At 38.5% G+C, this 16,484-nt stretch overlaps 1 protein-coding gene across 1 annotated transcript in view; it reads left to right on the forward strand.

The window, feature by feature from the left end:
* Window positions 1-16,484, forward strand: part of LOC124783185 (mediator of RNA polymerase II transcription subunit 27) — a 56,927-nt gene that overhangs the window by 19,903 nt on the left and 20,540 nt on the right. Inside the window, exons 2-3 of the mRNA XM_047254002.1 lie at window positions 9,194-9,338; window positions 9,415-9,539. Coding sequence (XP_047109958.1) covers window positions 9,194-9,338; window positions 9,415-9,539 — 270 coding nt within the window. The remainder of the gene's footprint in view (window positions 1-9,193; window positions 9,339-9,414; window positions 9,540-16,484) is intronic.

A 16,484-nucleotide genomic window follows, 5' to 3' on the forward strand; every position in this document is an offset into this window, starting at 1 on the left:
TTGTTACACATGAGTGTATGCAACATGAAAACTACTTTAATTTATTTTGTAACAAAAGTTTTCATTTTTCAAAATTAACTAATGGTAATAGAGTATTTTGCAAAATTTCAAGTTATTACAAAATTTCATTGTACAGTTTTCGTGAACGTTAATTACGAACCATGGACCTTGCCGTTAGTGGGAAGGCTTGCGTGCCTCAGCAATACAGTTAGCCGTACCGTAGGTGTAACCATGGAGGCCAGACCTGTTGAGAGGCCAGACAAATATGTGGTTCCTGAAGAGGGGCAGCAGCCTTTTCAGTACTTGCAGGGCAACAGTGTGGATGATTGACTGATCTGGCCTTGTAACACTAACCAAAACGGCCTTTCTGTGCTGGTACTGTGAATGGCTGAAAGCAAGGGGAAACTACAGCCATAATTTTTCCCGAGGGCATGCAGCTTTACTGTATGGTTAAATGATGATGGTGTCCTCTTGGGTAAAATATTCTGGGGGTAAAATAGTCCCCCATTCGGATCTCCGGGCGGGGCTACTCAGGAGGACCCCATTATCAGGAGAAAGAAAACTGAAGTCCTATGGATCAGAGTGTGGAATGTCAGATCCATTAATCAGGCAGGTAGGTTAGAAAATTTAAAAAGGGAAATGGATAGGTTAAAGTTAGATATAGTGGGAATTAGTGAAGTTGGGTGGCAGGAGGAGCAAGACTTCTGGTCAAGTGAATACAGGGTTATAAATAGGAAATCAAATAGGGGTAATGCAGGTGTAGGTTTAATAATGAATAAAAAATAGGAATGCGGGTAAGCTACTACAAACAGCATAGTGGACGCATTATTGTGGCCAAGATAAATACAAAGCCGATGCCTACCACAGTAGTACAAGTTTATATGCCAACTAGCTCCGCAGATGACAAAGAGATTATTGAAATGTACGATGAGATAAAAAAAATTATTTAGATAGTGAAGGGAGATGAAAATTTAATAGTCATGGGTGACTGGAATTCGAGAGTACGAAAAGGAAGAGAAGGAAACATAGTAGGTGAATATGGAATGGGGTAAGGAATGAAAGAGGAAGCCGCCTGGTAGAATTTTGCACAAAGCATAACTTCATCATAGCTAACACCTGGTTCAAGAATCATGAAAGAAGGTTGTATACCTGGAAGAGGCCTGGAGATACTGGAAGGTTTCAGATATATTATACAATGGTAAGACAGAGATTTAGGAACCAGGATTAAAATTGTAACACATTTCCAGGGGCAGATGTGTACTCTGACCACAATCTATTGGTTATGAACTGTAGATTAAAACTGAAGAAACTGCAAAAAGGCGGGAATTTAAGGAGATGGGACCTGGATAAACTGACTAAACCAGAGGTTGTACAGAGTTTCAGGTAGAGTATTAGGGAATAAGTGACAGGAATGGGGGAAAGAAATACAGTAGAAGAAGAATGGGTAGCTTTAAGGGATGAAATAGTGAAGGCAGCAGACAATCAAGTAGGTAAAAAGACTAGGGCTAGTAGAAATCCTTGGGCAACAGAAGATATATTGAAATTAACTGATGATAGGAGAAAATATAAAAATGCAGTAAATGAAGCACGCAAAAATGAATACAAACATCTCAAAAATGAGATTGACAGGAAGTGCAGAATGGCTAAGCAAGGATGGCTGGAAGACAAATGTAACGATGTAGAGGCATATCTCACTAGGGGTAAGATAGATACTGCCTACTGGAAAATTAAAGAGACCTTTGGAAAAAAGACAACTGATGGAAACCTGGTTCTAAGCAAGGAAGGGAAAGCAGGAAGGTGGAAGGAGTATATAGAGGGTCTATATGAGGGTGATGTACTTGAGGACAATATTATAGAAATGAAAGAGGATGTAGATGAAGATGAAATGGGAGATATCATACTGCGTGAAGAGTTTGACAGAGCACTGAAAGACCTAAGTCGAAACAAGGTCCTGGGAGTAGACAGCATTCCATTAGAACTACTGATAGTCTTGGGAGAGCTGGTGCTGACAAAACTCTACTATCTGGTGAGCAAGATGTATGAGACAGGCGAAATACCCTCAGACTTCAAGAAGAATATAATAATTTCAGTCCCAAAGAAAGCAGATGTTGACAGATGTGAAAATTACTGAACCATCAGTTTAATAAATCACGGTCGCAAAATACTAACACAAATTCTTTACAGATGAGTGGAAAAACTGGTAGAAGCTGACCTCGGGGAAGATCAGTTTGGATTCCGTATAAATGTTGGAACACGTGAGGCCATATTGACCCTACAACTTACGTTGTTGTTGTTGTGGTGGTGGTGGTGGTGGTCTTCAGTCCTGAGACTGGTTTAATGCAACTCTCCAAGCTACTCTAACCTGTGCAAGCTTCTTCATCTCCCAGTACCTACTGAAACCTACAGCCTACTGAATCTGTGTAATGTATTCATCTCTAGGTCTCCCTCTATGATTTTTACACACCACACTGCCCTCCAATACTAAATTGGTGATCCCTTGATGCCTCAGAACATGTCCTACCAACAGATCCCTTCTTCTTGTCAAGTTGTGCCACAAACTCCTCTTCTCCCCAATTCTATTCAGTACCTCCTCATTAGTTATGTGATCTACCCATGTAATCTTCAGCATTCTTCTGTAGCACCACATTTCGAAAGCTTCTATTCTCTTCTTGTCCAGACTATTTTTCGTCCATGTTTCACTTCCATACGTGGCTACACTCCATACAAATACTTTCAGAAACGACTTCCTGACACTTAAATCTGTACTCGAAGTTAACAAATTTCTCTTCTTCAGAAATGCTTTCCCTGCCATTGCCAGTCTACATTTTATATCCTCTCTACTTCGACCATCATCAGTTATTTTGCTCCCCAAATATCAAACCTCCTTTACTACTTTAAGTGTCTCATTTCCTAGTCTAATTCCCTCAGCATCATCCAACTTAATTCGACTACATTCCATTATCCTCGTTTTGCTTTTGTTGATGTTCATCTTATATCCTCCTTTCAAGACACTGTCCATTTCATTCAACTGCTCTTCCAGGTCCTTTGCTGTCTCTGACAGAATTACAATGTCATTGGCGAACCTCAAAGTTTTTATTTCTTTCATGCCCCTCAACTCTTATAACTGCCATCTGGTTTCTGTACAAATTGTAAATAGCCTTTCACTCCCTGTATTTTACCTCTGCCACCTTTAGAATTTGAAAGAGAGTATTCCAGTCAACATTGTCAAAAGCTTTCTCTAAGTCTACAAGTGCTAGAAATGTAGGTTTGCCTTTCCTTAATCTGTTTTCTTAGAGAAGTCGTAGGGTCAGTATTGTCTCATGTGTTCCAACATTTCTGCAGAATCCACACTGATCTTCCCCGAAGCCGGCTTCTACCAGTTTTTCCATTCTTCTGTAAAGAATTCGTGTTAGTATTTTGCAGCCATGGCTTATTAAACTGATAGTTCAGTAATTTTCACCTCTGTCAACACCTGCTTTCTTTGGGATTGGAATTATTATATTCTTCTCGAAGTCTGAGTGTATTTTGCCTGTCTCATACATTTTGCTCACTAGATGGTAGTTTTCTTAGGCCTGGCTCTCCCAAGGCTGTCAGTAGTTCTAATGGAATGTTGTCTACTCCCGGGGCCTTGTTTCAACTTAGGTCTTTCAGTGCTCTGTCAAACTCTTCACGCAGTATCGTATCTCCCATTTCATCTTCATCTACATTCTCTTCCATTTCCATAGTATTGTCCTCAAGAACATTGCCCTTGTATAGACCCTCTATATACTCCTTCCACCTTTCTGCATTCCCTTCTTTGCTTAGAACTGGGTTTCCATCTGAGCCCTTGATATTCATACAAGTGGCTCTCTTTTCTCCAAAGGTCTCTTTAATTTTCCTGTAGGCAGTATCTATCTTACCCCTAGTGAGATAAGCCTATACGTCCTTACATTTGCCCTCTAGCCATCCCTGCTTAGCCATTTTGCACTTCCTGTCAATCTCATTTTTGAGATGTTTGTATTCCTTTTTGTGTGCTTCATTTACTGCATTTTTATATTTTCTTCTTTCATCAATTAAATTCAATATTTCTTCTGTTACCCAAGGATTTCTACTGGCCCTCATATTTTTACCTACTTGATAATCTGCTGCCATCACTACTTCATCCCTCAAAGCTACCCATTCTTCTTCTACTGTATTTATTTCCCCCATTCCTGTCAATTGTTCCCTTATGCTCTACCTGAAACTCTGTACAACCTCTGGTTTAGTCAGTTTATCCAGATCCCATCTCCTCAAATTCCCACCTTTTTGCAGTTTCTTCAGTTTTAATCTGCAGTTCATAACCAATAGATTTTGGTCGGAGTCCACATCTGCCCCTGGAAATGTCGTACAATTTAAAACCTGTTCCTGAATCTCTGTCGTACCATTATATAACCTATCTGATACCTTCTAGTATCTCCAGGATTCTTCCATGTATACAACCTTCTTTCATGATTCTTGAACCAAGTGTTAGCGATGAGTAAGCTATGGTCTGTGCAAAATTCTACCAGACAGTTTCCTCTTTCATCTCTTACCCCCAATCCATATTCACCTACTATGTTTCCTACTCTCAAATTCCAGTCGCCCATGACTATTAAATTTTCGTCTCCCTTCACTACCTGAATAATTTCTTTTATCTCATCATACATTTCATCAATTTCTCCATCATCTGCAGAGCTAGTTGGCTTATAAACTTCTACTGCTGTAGTAGGTATGGGCTTCGTGTCTATCTTGGCCACAATAATGCGTTCGCTATGTTGTTTGTAGTAGCTTACCTGCACTCTTATTTTTTTTATTCATTATTAAACCTACACCTGCATTACCCCTATTTGATTTTGTATTTATAACCCTGTATTCACCTGACCAAAAGTCTTGTTCCTCCTGCCACCGAACTTCACTAATTCCCACTATGTCTAACTTTAACCTATCCATTTCCCTTTTTAGATTTTCTAACCTACCTGCCCAATTAAGGGATCTGACATTCCACACTCCGATCCGTAGAACACCAGTTGTCTTTCTCCTGATAATGACGTCCTCTTGAGTAGTCCCCGCCGTAGATCCGAATGGGGGACTATTTTACCTCCAGAATATTTTACCCAAGGGGACGCCATCATCATTTAACCATACAGTAAAGCTGCATGCCCTCGGGAAAAATTACATCTGTAGTTTCCCCTTGCTTTCAGCCATTCACAGTACCAGCACAGCAAGGTCGTTTTGGTTAGTGTTACAAGGCCAGATCAGTCAATCATCCAGACTGTTGCCCCTGCAACTACTGAAAAGGCTCTTCAGGAACCACACGTTTGTCTGGCCTCTCAACATATACCCCTCCGTTGTGGTTGCTTGTTATGTTAGTAGATAGATTAAGGAAAGGCAAACCGATGTTTGTAGCATTTGTAGACTAAGAGAAAGATTTTGACAATGTTGACTGGAATACTCTCTTTCAAATTCTGAAGGTGGCAGGGGTAAAATACAGGGAGCAAAAGGCTATTTACAATTTGTACAGAAACCAGATGGCAGTTATAAGAGTTGAGGGGCATGAAAGGGAAGCAGTGGATGGGAAGGGAGTGAGACAGGGTTGTAGCCTATCCCTGATGTTTTCAATCTGTATATTGAGCAAGCAGTAATGGAAACAAAAGAAAAATCCGTAGTAGGAATTAAAATGCTTGGAGAAGAAATAAAAACTTTGAAGTTTGCTGATGACATTGTAATTCTGTCAGAGACAGCAAAGGACCTGGAAGAGCAGCTGAACAGAATGGACAGTTTCTTGAAAGGAGGATATAAGATGAACATCAACAAAAGCAAAATGAGAATAATGGAATGTAGTCGAATTAAATCAGGTGATGTTGAGGGTATTAGATTAGGAAATGAGACGCTTAAAGTAGTAAATGAGTTTTGCTGTTTGGAGAGCAAAATAACTGATGATGGTTGAAGTAGAGAGGATATAAAATGTAGACTGGCAATGGCAAGGAAAGCGTTTCTGAAGAAGAGAAATTTGTTAACATCGAGTATAGATTTAAGTGTCAGGAAGTCGTTTCTGAATGTATTTGTATGGAGTATAGACATGTATGGAAGTGAAACATGGACGAAAAATAGTTTGGACAAGAAGAGAATAGAAGCTTTCGAAATGTGGTGCTACAGAATAATGCTGAAGGTTAGATGGGTAGATCACATAACTAATGAGGAGGTATTGAACAGAATTGGAGAGAGGAGAAATTTGTGGCTCTACTTGACTAGAGGAAGGGATCGGTTGGTAGGACATGTTCTGAGGCATCAAGGGATGGGATCACCAGTTTGGCCAATTGGAGGGCAGCATGGAGGGTAGGAATCATAGACGGAGACCAAGAGATGAATACAAGAAGCAGATTCAGAAAGATGTAGGTTGCTGTAGGTACTGGGAGATGAAGCAGCTTGCACAGGATAGAGTAGCGTGGAGAGCTGCATCAAACCAGTTTCTGAACTGAACGCAACAGCAACAACATAATTATGTATCAACTTTTATACAAGAAAAATTTTTTATATATAATAATTTCGAAAATATTCTGTCCAAACCTAATATAAAGTGAAATTGGGCATAGGCAGAAAATACGTATTGCATTATTTTGCCCCCTCTACACACCTGCCAAATTTCATCAAGATTATTTATTGACACTAGGGAATAGTCCCTTGTTAGTATAATACAGCTACCAGATCATCATCCATTTTCTTACCAGTGCTTCAGGTTTGTTGAGCAAGTAACAGAATTTTTCACAAATACATTTCCGTATTTTTAGCAGAAACCAGTCAGAAATTCAGATGCATTGTTGTAGGCTGATACAGTTAAATAAACTCCTATTTTTGAATTCTGATTATAAATTTTACCATGCATGTTTAGCAGTTCGGTCCAAGAAGTTTTGGGTATACAGATGAATTTACAGTTGAACATAATTTAGATAATGCTCTATATGTTCTTTGTATCTTCATCAATGTTTGATTGTCTGTCCAAAGACAGATATGGTCAGCTACTCCCACAAATAAATCTTCAGTTTTACTTAACATAAATTCGATAACACCACTGTGAACACGCATAAAAATAGTAAATCATGAGGAAAGGCAATGAAAATTTATGCAACTTGGATACTAATGATCTTGATTTATCAGTTTCTGAACAAGTGGTACTTTATACAAATGGAAACTTCACTTATCTCTTCTTGGGAACATAACCTTTTTTATATTGACTCCTGTCAGTCCTTTAACACATTATAAAATTGACTTAGTAATGAGTGCAATTCACATACACAATATTTGCAGCAAATACATTATCAGGACTATTTATTCTGTGATAATTATAGAAGAGATCAAGGATGAAAATAACAGACTACTAGATGATGTCAGCAAAGAAAACACATAGTTGTTTCCCGTACTTTACTGTATGACTGTCAGTGCAATTCTTGAACACATTCTGAGTTTGACTATAATAAATTTTCTTGTGACAGAAAAGTGACTGTCCATAAAAAAGCATGGATGTAGAAAACATTGCTTGTTCAAAACTCAGCTTGCCCTTTTCTCACATGATAGCCTACAAACCATGGATGGAGGGCAACAGTCAGATTATATTCCTAGATTTCCAGAAAGCATTTGACACTGTGCTCCACTGCAGACTGTTGATGGAGATCCGAGCATATGGTTTAGGTTCCCAGGTATGTTAGTGTATTGAAGCATTTTTAAATATTAAAACCCAGTACATGGTCGTCAATGACAAGTGTTCATCAGAGACAAAGATGTTGTCAGGGGCACCCAGGGAAGTGTGACAGAACCACTTTTATTCTCCATATTTGTAAATAACTTGACAGACAGGATGAGCAGCAATGTATCACAATTTGCTTTGGTGTATGAGAAGTTGCAGTCGTTTTGTGACTGTAGAATATACAAGATGACGTACACAAAATTTCTAGTTGGTGGGATGAATGACAGGTTACTCTAAATGCTGAAAAATATAAGTTATTGCAGAGTAGTAGGAAAAAAAGTCCTGTAATGTTCAAATACAGCATTACTAAGGTTGCAGCTTAACACAGTTACTCAAATTAAATATCTATGTGTAATGTTACTAAGTTATATGAAAAGTGCGACCCATTCTTGGGTTCCGTTTGAATGTTTGGGATCCCTACAAGGTCAAGTTAAACAGGTTTGTTCAGGATGCAAGTATTATGGAGATGCTTCATGAACTCAGATGAGAATCCCTGGAGGGAAGAAGTTGCTCTTTCTGTTAGGCACTGTTGCACAAATTTAGAGAACTGGGATTTGAGGCCAACTGCAGACTGATGCTACTGCTGTCAGTGTGTATTTTATGTAAGAACCATGAAGGTAAGATGTGAGAAATTTGCCTTGTATGGAGGCTTTTAGATGGTCATTATTTCCTTGTTCTGTTTGTGAGTGGAACAGGAGAGGAAATGACTAGTAGTGGTACAAGGTACCCTCTGCCATTATTGTATGGTGGTTTGTGGAGTATGTATGTAGATATGGGAACCATTGTATAACCAGGTTTTTTGCCGTATGACTTCAGTACCAGTTTATTCATAATGGATGCTTTTGGGGTCCATGACTGTTCTGTTAGACAATAATGTTGAAGAAAACCTGCCACCAGCCACATTTGAAGGAAGTTGTTTAATATGCAGCTGGTTTCGGACTTTACCCATCTTCAGGTGATTATAAACTCAATCTGTATTTAATTCAACAACTGAATGTGTAAAGGTGAAACTGAATGTAATCACATGAGGATGTTCATAAGCCCAGAACCAAGTGTCTTTTAAATAAACCACCAGAAGTAACTGGTAGCAGATTTTCCATCAACACTAAGTTAATTTTTAACTTTTCTTCATATATCTCCCCCCCCCCCCCCCTCCCCAGTTATCTAAGCAAACTGTTTGTTACCTGCTGTTACATTTTCTGTATGTATATAAACATATTTTAATTATCAGATGTACCATATATGTAATAAAGTACACACTATATGGAAAGCTGTTCGTTCACCTTTCTTACCCAGTCTGTTGTTATCAGTGTTCTACGAGAGCTGTCCACTGCTTCTGTAATTGTTCTAATGTGATCTCTCTTGTAAATCTTATATAACCTTCTTTGACTTGACTCTGCTTTAATTATAAAACAGACTACAACAAAATAAAATAAGTCCAAATCTTATTTGCAGAGAAGTTGAGCAGGCCGTGAACAGCCTAACACCACCACCAGGACCCTTTAGCCTTGGTAACACTACATTTCTCAGTCAGGAAAGCACTCAGGAAAGGCAGGCCTTGTACCCACAGCTGGTGAACAGCTATAAATGGACAGATAAGGTAACTGCAGTTATAATGTTGGATGCTGCTGAGATGTAATATTTAACTGAACATTGACATAACTTGTATGTTTCAGGTCCACGAATACAGCAATCTTGCTTTTGCACTTCTGAGCCAGAACCAGCTAAAACGATCATACGTGATTGCAAGCAGTGGGAAGAGACGACGTAATGTACAGAGCAGTCATAATGTTCTTCCACAGTAAGTTTTTCTCATTAAAACTATATTTAAAGTTAATATTCTATTAAGCTATCAAAAACACCATATTTATTTAGGTCCATATTTGAATTGCAATGTCTGTCTACTAACGTGAGACTCCAAAGTGACACGACTGATAACGCAGTACAGCATAGGATCTGAAACGTGTAAAAGTATGCCTGTGTCAACTATTATACATATACTAGTAATTGTTTCTTGATACTTGGTAGAGAGGCTTAAGTGGTACATACTGGATTTTGTCTGTAATTATTAATTTTAGTTTGTGTGTTTATGGTCACACGGGGCAGCCGCGTGGCCTGAGGTGCCTTGTCACAGTCTGCGCGTTTCCCCCCTCTCGCTCACATATCAACAGCCAATTCTTCACTTCTCACAGGGTATGTTCAGCCACTTTTATGTGGTAGTTGCAAGGAAGGGGTGTTTTCATGTATATTTGCTTAAGATACCGGTGGAGATTGGGCCTGAACTACCACTAAATAATACCAACAGTCTCGGCTAACAATTGCACTCTAGCTGTTACCAAACGATTTATGTGCTCCACTTTGCTTTGAATTGTGCTTACGGGTTGTTTCCTTTTCTTATTTTGAAATGAGTGCAGAGAGCAATCTTGCTCCATCACAGGGTTTGAATATGACTCTCGCAACACCAGATGGAATCAGCATTCCATATGTACATTATTACATCGGTTCTGCCTTCCCAGGAGCACAGAACTCGGTCGTAGGCTGCCAGCCCAGTGAGAGGGAGGTATGGCTTGTCCACCCACTCCGCTCTTCTCCCCTCGACAGCCAGAACTCCTAATTTGTTTTATGTTCATGGCTGGCTGCCAGAAAAGTGTCCGCTACAACATGAGTGTCAGTACGAGAAATAATACAGAATGTATAAATTATTCAAACCTGTAATCTGGATTTTGTGAAGCAAATTTAATCAGATTACCAACATTCAAAACTAAAAGTATTGTACTCTTCAAAAGCAGCAACTCCATAACTTTGGGAAGACAGTTTCAAAATAATTAGTTGGAATGATATTATAAATTGATTCATCGCTCCTTCTTGGTGGCAAATAAATCTGTCGTCTCAAATTGAAATGTTCAAGTGTACTTACAAAAGACTTTTCACAGGACAGCATCCCTAAGGCACTCACATTCTTCTTTCATGGTGGTTCGTAGGAACGTTTTAATGCTCTTGAGCATTGAAACACACCACTCAACTTCTGATGTGGAGATAGGGATCGTGATTAGCAGTTTCAAATCTTTGACAGTTTTGTCGAATGTGTCACAAAGTTCATCCTCTAGAATCAGCGAAAGAAATGGAACTGTGTCAGCAACTGCTCTCAACTCAGGCCTAGCATAGAAGACTTGAAGCTCACCCTACAACTTTCTTTTTTCCAGAAATGTATGTGTGTTTTTAATTTCAAAGTATTTATCTGAAAAATCTGTTGTGTGTTTGTCAAACTGATTTACGTCAAATAATTTGGCTGCAGTGAGGTGTCCAGTTAACTGAAAATGTAATTTTATTTCAGAAAGGACGGCATTGCACACCTCCAAAGCATCTCTCTTTTTATGCCCATCCAGAATTCTTGGCTTCTTGACAGGCATTGTTTCGTCATTTTCGAAACTAATCTCATTAAGGGTGGAGTCAATGTCATCTCTGATGTTTTGCATTACTGCTTCAAAGTTCCGGTTGTCTTGCATTGCTGTGGTCAATTTGGTTATCTTCTTCTGAAGCTGATTAAAAAGTATGTCTGCATGAGGCATTGTCTTATAGAAAAATGATAGCCAGAAAATGAATCCGTTATCTTGCAGTCTTTGTTTGTATGAACCAGCTTTTTGAATAGTAGAAGATAGTTTTATGCTCTCAATTGTTTCAGTGACTTTCACAACAGTAATAAGATTTTTTTCCCTGTTTTGAAAAACATCTTTTACTATTCGCGAATGGTAATTCCATCTCGTCACACACTCGGGCAAGCTTTTTTGAATAATGCTATGCAATACTTTTGATCTCTGTGACGAGTTAGAAAAGACAGAATAATTAACTGAAAGGTGTGCAAAAAGGATGCAACCTTTGCGATTAACAGAGACTGCCATAGACATAAGGTTGAACAGGTGGAGATAACAATGGATGTAGTTTGCATTTGGATATTTTTCTTTAATTTCGGAACCCCATTCAGTTTGCCACTAACAATGTTTGCACTATTGTAACTCTGAACTATTAATTTTGCTCGATCACTGCCCATTAATGGTTCAGTTTCTTTCAGAATACTCTCAGCTATAGTATGAGCATTCTGACTTTCTGAATTAACAAAGTTCCAAAATCTTTCAACAGGTTTTCCCGACTTTCTGAATTAACAAAGTTCCAAAATCTTTCAACAGGTTTTCCCTCAACAACATAATGCAAAACAATAACCAATTGGAATTCACAAGACACATCTGTGCTTTCATCCGCAATTTTTGCAACATAATCAGCTTATTTTATTTCCTTACGAACTTTGTCATGGTGCACTTCCAACATGCATCGCAGTAGTTCGTTCTGATCTGTCTTAGAAATGCCTTTGAACACTGATGCTTGAATGAGATGAACTTGAAGATCTTTATCCAGTTCCACGCTGAACAGAATTAGCTTGTGAAAAGCACCCTTATTCTGAGAGGCATCAGATTCATCATGGCTCCTAAGAGCCAGTTTCAGAGCACCATAGAACCAAATACAGTTTACAATTAAATTCAATGTATTTCTATTCTTTTCTATACATTTGCTGTGACTGTCATTTGTCTATATTGAGGATCTAATTTCCGCTGAATGTTGATTTTGCCTAGAAATGAAAGACTAGGCACATTATTTATGTATCACATTGACATTTTATGTAATTTCATTTTAGACCATATATGCCAAATATCAGTTATTCCGGTCTTACACCAATGAAAATTTCCCCCAAATAACACACAAGGAAAATAAAAAACAGCGTTGGTTTCTTCACAACCATAAATCCATTTCTTCTTCTGGTAAATTTCTGGATTGAACTTACAGCATCGATGTTTTGTTGCTGCTGCAGATTCAAATTCAGGAGTGGCGTACCTAATGTTTTTATCTGAGTGTCCTGTCACTAAATGTCATTTTTAACAACTCATTTACTTTGTTCATGTTTGCTATTTTCACAGTCAACTGAATTTTCCCTTCCAGATAACACTGTACAGACAGCTATATATGGTCAATTACCTGATCTCGCAATTACTTCAATATGTTTGTACAGAACTGTAATACACGAACATAATGAGTATAAACAGAAATACTACACCTTTGTTTGGAAAACAGATCCTCAACAGTTGATGAATACATTAGTTTTTTGTTCTGTAGCAATAGCCCTGCTATTGTGAAATATACCAATATTGAAATAATGCCTCTTAGTTTCAAAATCTAAGGGCATAATTATATTCAAATTACATATAGCTTTTTATAATACTATTTAAGTGTATTATTTCTGTATTCAATTTAATTAAGCATTAATTAGTGTTGAGGAATGCATTAGCATAAACTTGAAGAAAGATTGTAAAACTGGATTACAAGAAATCTGCACTCTGATGTATGATTGCTAGATGGCAGATCGAGCTTCTAAAGGCCCTTTACTCTACTGCTCTCTGGCGGAAGGAATGTCAAGCTCTGAGTCAGAATATCTGTGGCTACACCTCCACCATAAGAAGTGGGTAGAAATCAATGGCTGAGCCTTTCACACAGCACTTATGAAGGCAGACAGTGCCAATCTGCAGTTGGTTCTAAGCTTCAGAAAACTACCACGAGAGTGCTTGCGGCATAACACACCTCTTCAAATCAGAAAATACGTACTCCAAAACAATGTTTTATGCGCAGTTCACATAGATTTCCCTTTCTTTTCTTATACAAGTGGTGCCACAGCACAGTGGCACTACCTCAGAAACCGCCCCTGGGTATTTGTATAAACATTTTGGAACTCACCATCTCTTTTGTCATAGAGCAAAATAGTAAGATGTAAGTGTAACTTTCCACACACCCAAAAGTGTTCATAGGACTACTAGTATTCATTATATGTATAAATGACCTGGAAGCTCTGTGATACTGTTTGCGGTTGGTGCTGTTGTACATAGGAAAGCTACAACACTGCAAAATTGTAGTGAAAGTATTAGTCCAAGGACTGATAGTTGATCCTTGTTATACGTAGGCAGTGAAGTCCATTAATATTTGATTACACTAATTACAGTATATCACTAGAAACAGTAACAATTGTAAAATATCTGCGTTTAATCAACTGATGTGACCGAAAGTGGAATGATCGCATGCAAGTATAGGAGAGGTAGATATCAGATGGAAATATGTTGGAAGAATTTTAACCACTGCCCATGAAAGTATATGTATAAAAGACTGCAGTCCAGCCAATTATAGGAATTACTTGTTGGTCTGGTACCCATACAAATTAAGAGAAATAGAAGAGAGAAAGAAGATAAAAGAAGGTGGTGGTTTTTGTCATGGTTTCATTTAGTAAATGCGAGAGCATCATGGAGATGGGTCTGCAGCTCGTGATCTAGTGGCTAGCATTGTTGCTTCTGGATCACGGGGTCCTGGGCTCAATTCACGGCCGCGTTGGGAATTTTCTCCGCCTAGGGACGTGGTATTTGCGTTGTCCTCATCATCATTTGGGTAGTGGTGAGACTGGAAATGGAAAGATTGGAACTTGTGCTGATGACCATGAAGTTCAGTGCGTCACAAACCATCATCATCATGGAGATAGTAATCAAACTACATTGGTAGACAATGCAAAACAGATATTCTGCATCATGGAGAAGCATTCTGAGAAGGGTCTGGCAATGTATTACTTTCTCCCTTATATAACCCACAGGATGATGAAGATATTCTTCCCAAGCACTTTTTGTGAATGGAACAGAAAAAGTGGGAAGTGTTTGTGATAGTTAATGCTTGTGGAGTTTAAATGTAGATGTAATAGTATGTGTGTTTGACTGGAGTTTAGTGTGGAGGAAAAGGGAATCCATTGACATTTTTGTAGCACGTTGGATTAAAAAATCTGTCATCCAATTATTGAAAGTATTTGTGCCATTGGATATTTGTTGCTCCTATCTCCCAATAATGTGATTGTATAAGGGGCAGTCAAATGAAAATGAGACGGGTGGGAAAAGTAAGTGCACTCTTTATTATTTAAAAAGTAATCACCATAACTGTTAATATATTTATCTCATTGTGAGACAAGACAATCAGTTATTTATTTATTTATTTATTTATTTATTCATTCATTTATTAACATTACAGAGTGACCCACCGCCTTGGTAACTATGGTGGGTCGTTCACTACCAAAAACTAGTAACAAGCTGCACACAGACCTTTTGTCTTTTTCTACAGCTTCTCTCAGGGCTGTTATTTTTCTTGTCTTTTACATAACTACATTGTTAATTAAAAATGTGATACATAACGTACATTTCGGAACAGGAAAACAAATTTTACTATATTCTTAAGAAGTACACTATAGATGAAAGGAAAGATTTAGATAATAAAAGAGATCCCTTTACATTCCTATAAAAAGTGTAAGGCCTTAGTAAACACTTTGAGCCTGTCTCAGCTGAATTAGCATATTCTATTCTACTTTGGGTACTACTATATGTATGTATGTATGTAGTGAGATTAGCTCTACATGGTTTGTGTATGAAATATGACAGTACTGCTTGTTACTGCAATTACTTCCTCCACTTGCCTGCACCATAAATGGGTGAGAAGCCTCGGAAGGTTGACCTCAAGCCTTCTCTCTCTGAAGGGCACTTCTTATGTGTGTTGCGTAGTCATGTTTGTGTAGCTGATTCGTATTATGCTGCATATGTATTTTTGTGTACAATATTCCCATTTGAGTTCCCGAAGCATCTCCATAACACTCACACGTTGTTCAAACCTATCAGTAACAAATCTAGCAGCCCACTTCTGAATTGCTTTGATGTCTTCCTACAATCCAACCTGGTCCTTTACAGGTGAACAACCCTTTCCTAAAATTCTCCCAATAAACCGAAGTCGACAACTTGGTTTCCCTATCACATTTTGCAGATGCTTGTTCCACCTCATATCACTTTGCAGTGTTACACCCAGGTATTTAAATGACTTAATTGGGTCAAGCAAGACATTAGTAATATTGTATCAGAACATTACAAGTCTCTTCTTCCTAAACATCCACAGTAACTTACATTTTTCCTCATTTAGGGCTAGTTGCTATTCGTCTCACCAGCTGGAAATTGTGTCTAAGTTGTCTGGTATCGCCCTACAGTCAGTCAACTCTGACACCTTACTGTACACAATGGCATCGTCCGCAAACAGCCGCAGATTGGTGCCCACCCTGTCCGCTGAATATCATTTATGTATATAGAGAACAATAGTGATCCTATCACACTTCCCTGGGGCATTCCTGACGATACCCTTTTCTCTGATGAATACTTGCCATCGGGGACAACATACTGGTTTCTATTATTTAAGAAGTCTTCAAGCCACTCGTATATCTGTGCTCTAATTCCATCTGCTCATACCTCCGTTAACAGCCTGCAATGGGGCACCGTGTTAAATATTTTCTGGAAATCCAGAAATAAGGAATTTGCAATTGCCCTTCATCCATAGTTCTCAGTATATCATGTGAGAAAAGGGCAAGCTGGGTTTCACAGAAGCAATGCTTTCTAAAACCCTGCTGTTCATGTACATAAGCTTCTTAGTCTCAAGAAAGTTTATTTTATTCAAACTGAGAATACATTCAAGGATTCTGCAGCAAACAGAAGTTAGGGATATTGGTTTGTAATTTTGTGGGTCTGTTCTTTTACCTTTCTTGTATACTGGAGTCACCTGTGCTTTTTCCGGTAGCTTGGGACTTTGCTCTGGGTGAGAGATTCATGGTAAATGTAAGCTTGGTAAATGGCCAAAGCCATTG

This window comes from Schistocerca piceifrons, chromosome 1, assembly GCF_021461385.2.
Source record: "Schistocerca piceifrons isolate TAMUIC-IGC-003096 chromosome 1, iqSchPice1.1, whole genome shotgun sequence".
In the NCBI taxonomy this organism is placed as follows: Eukaryota; Metazoa; Arthropoda; class Insecta; order Orthoptera; family Acrididae; genus Schistocerca; species Schistocerca piceifrons.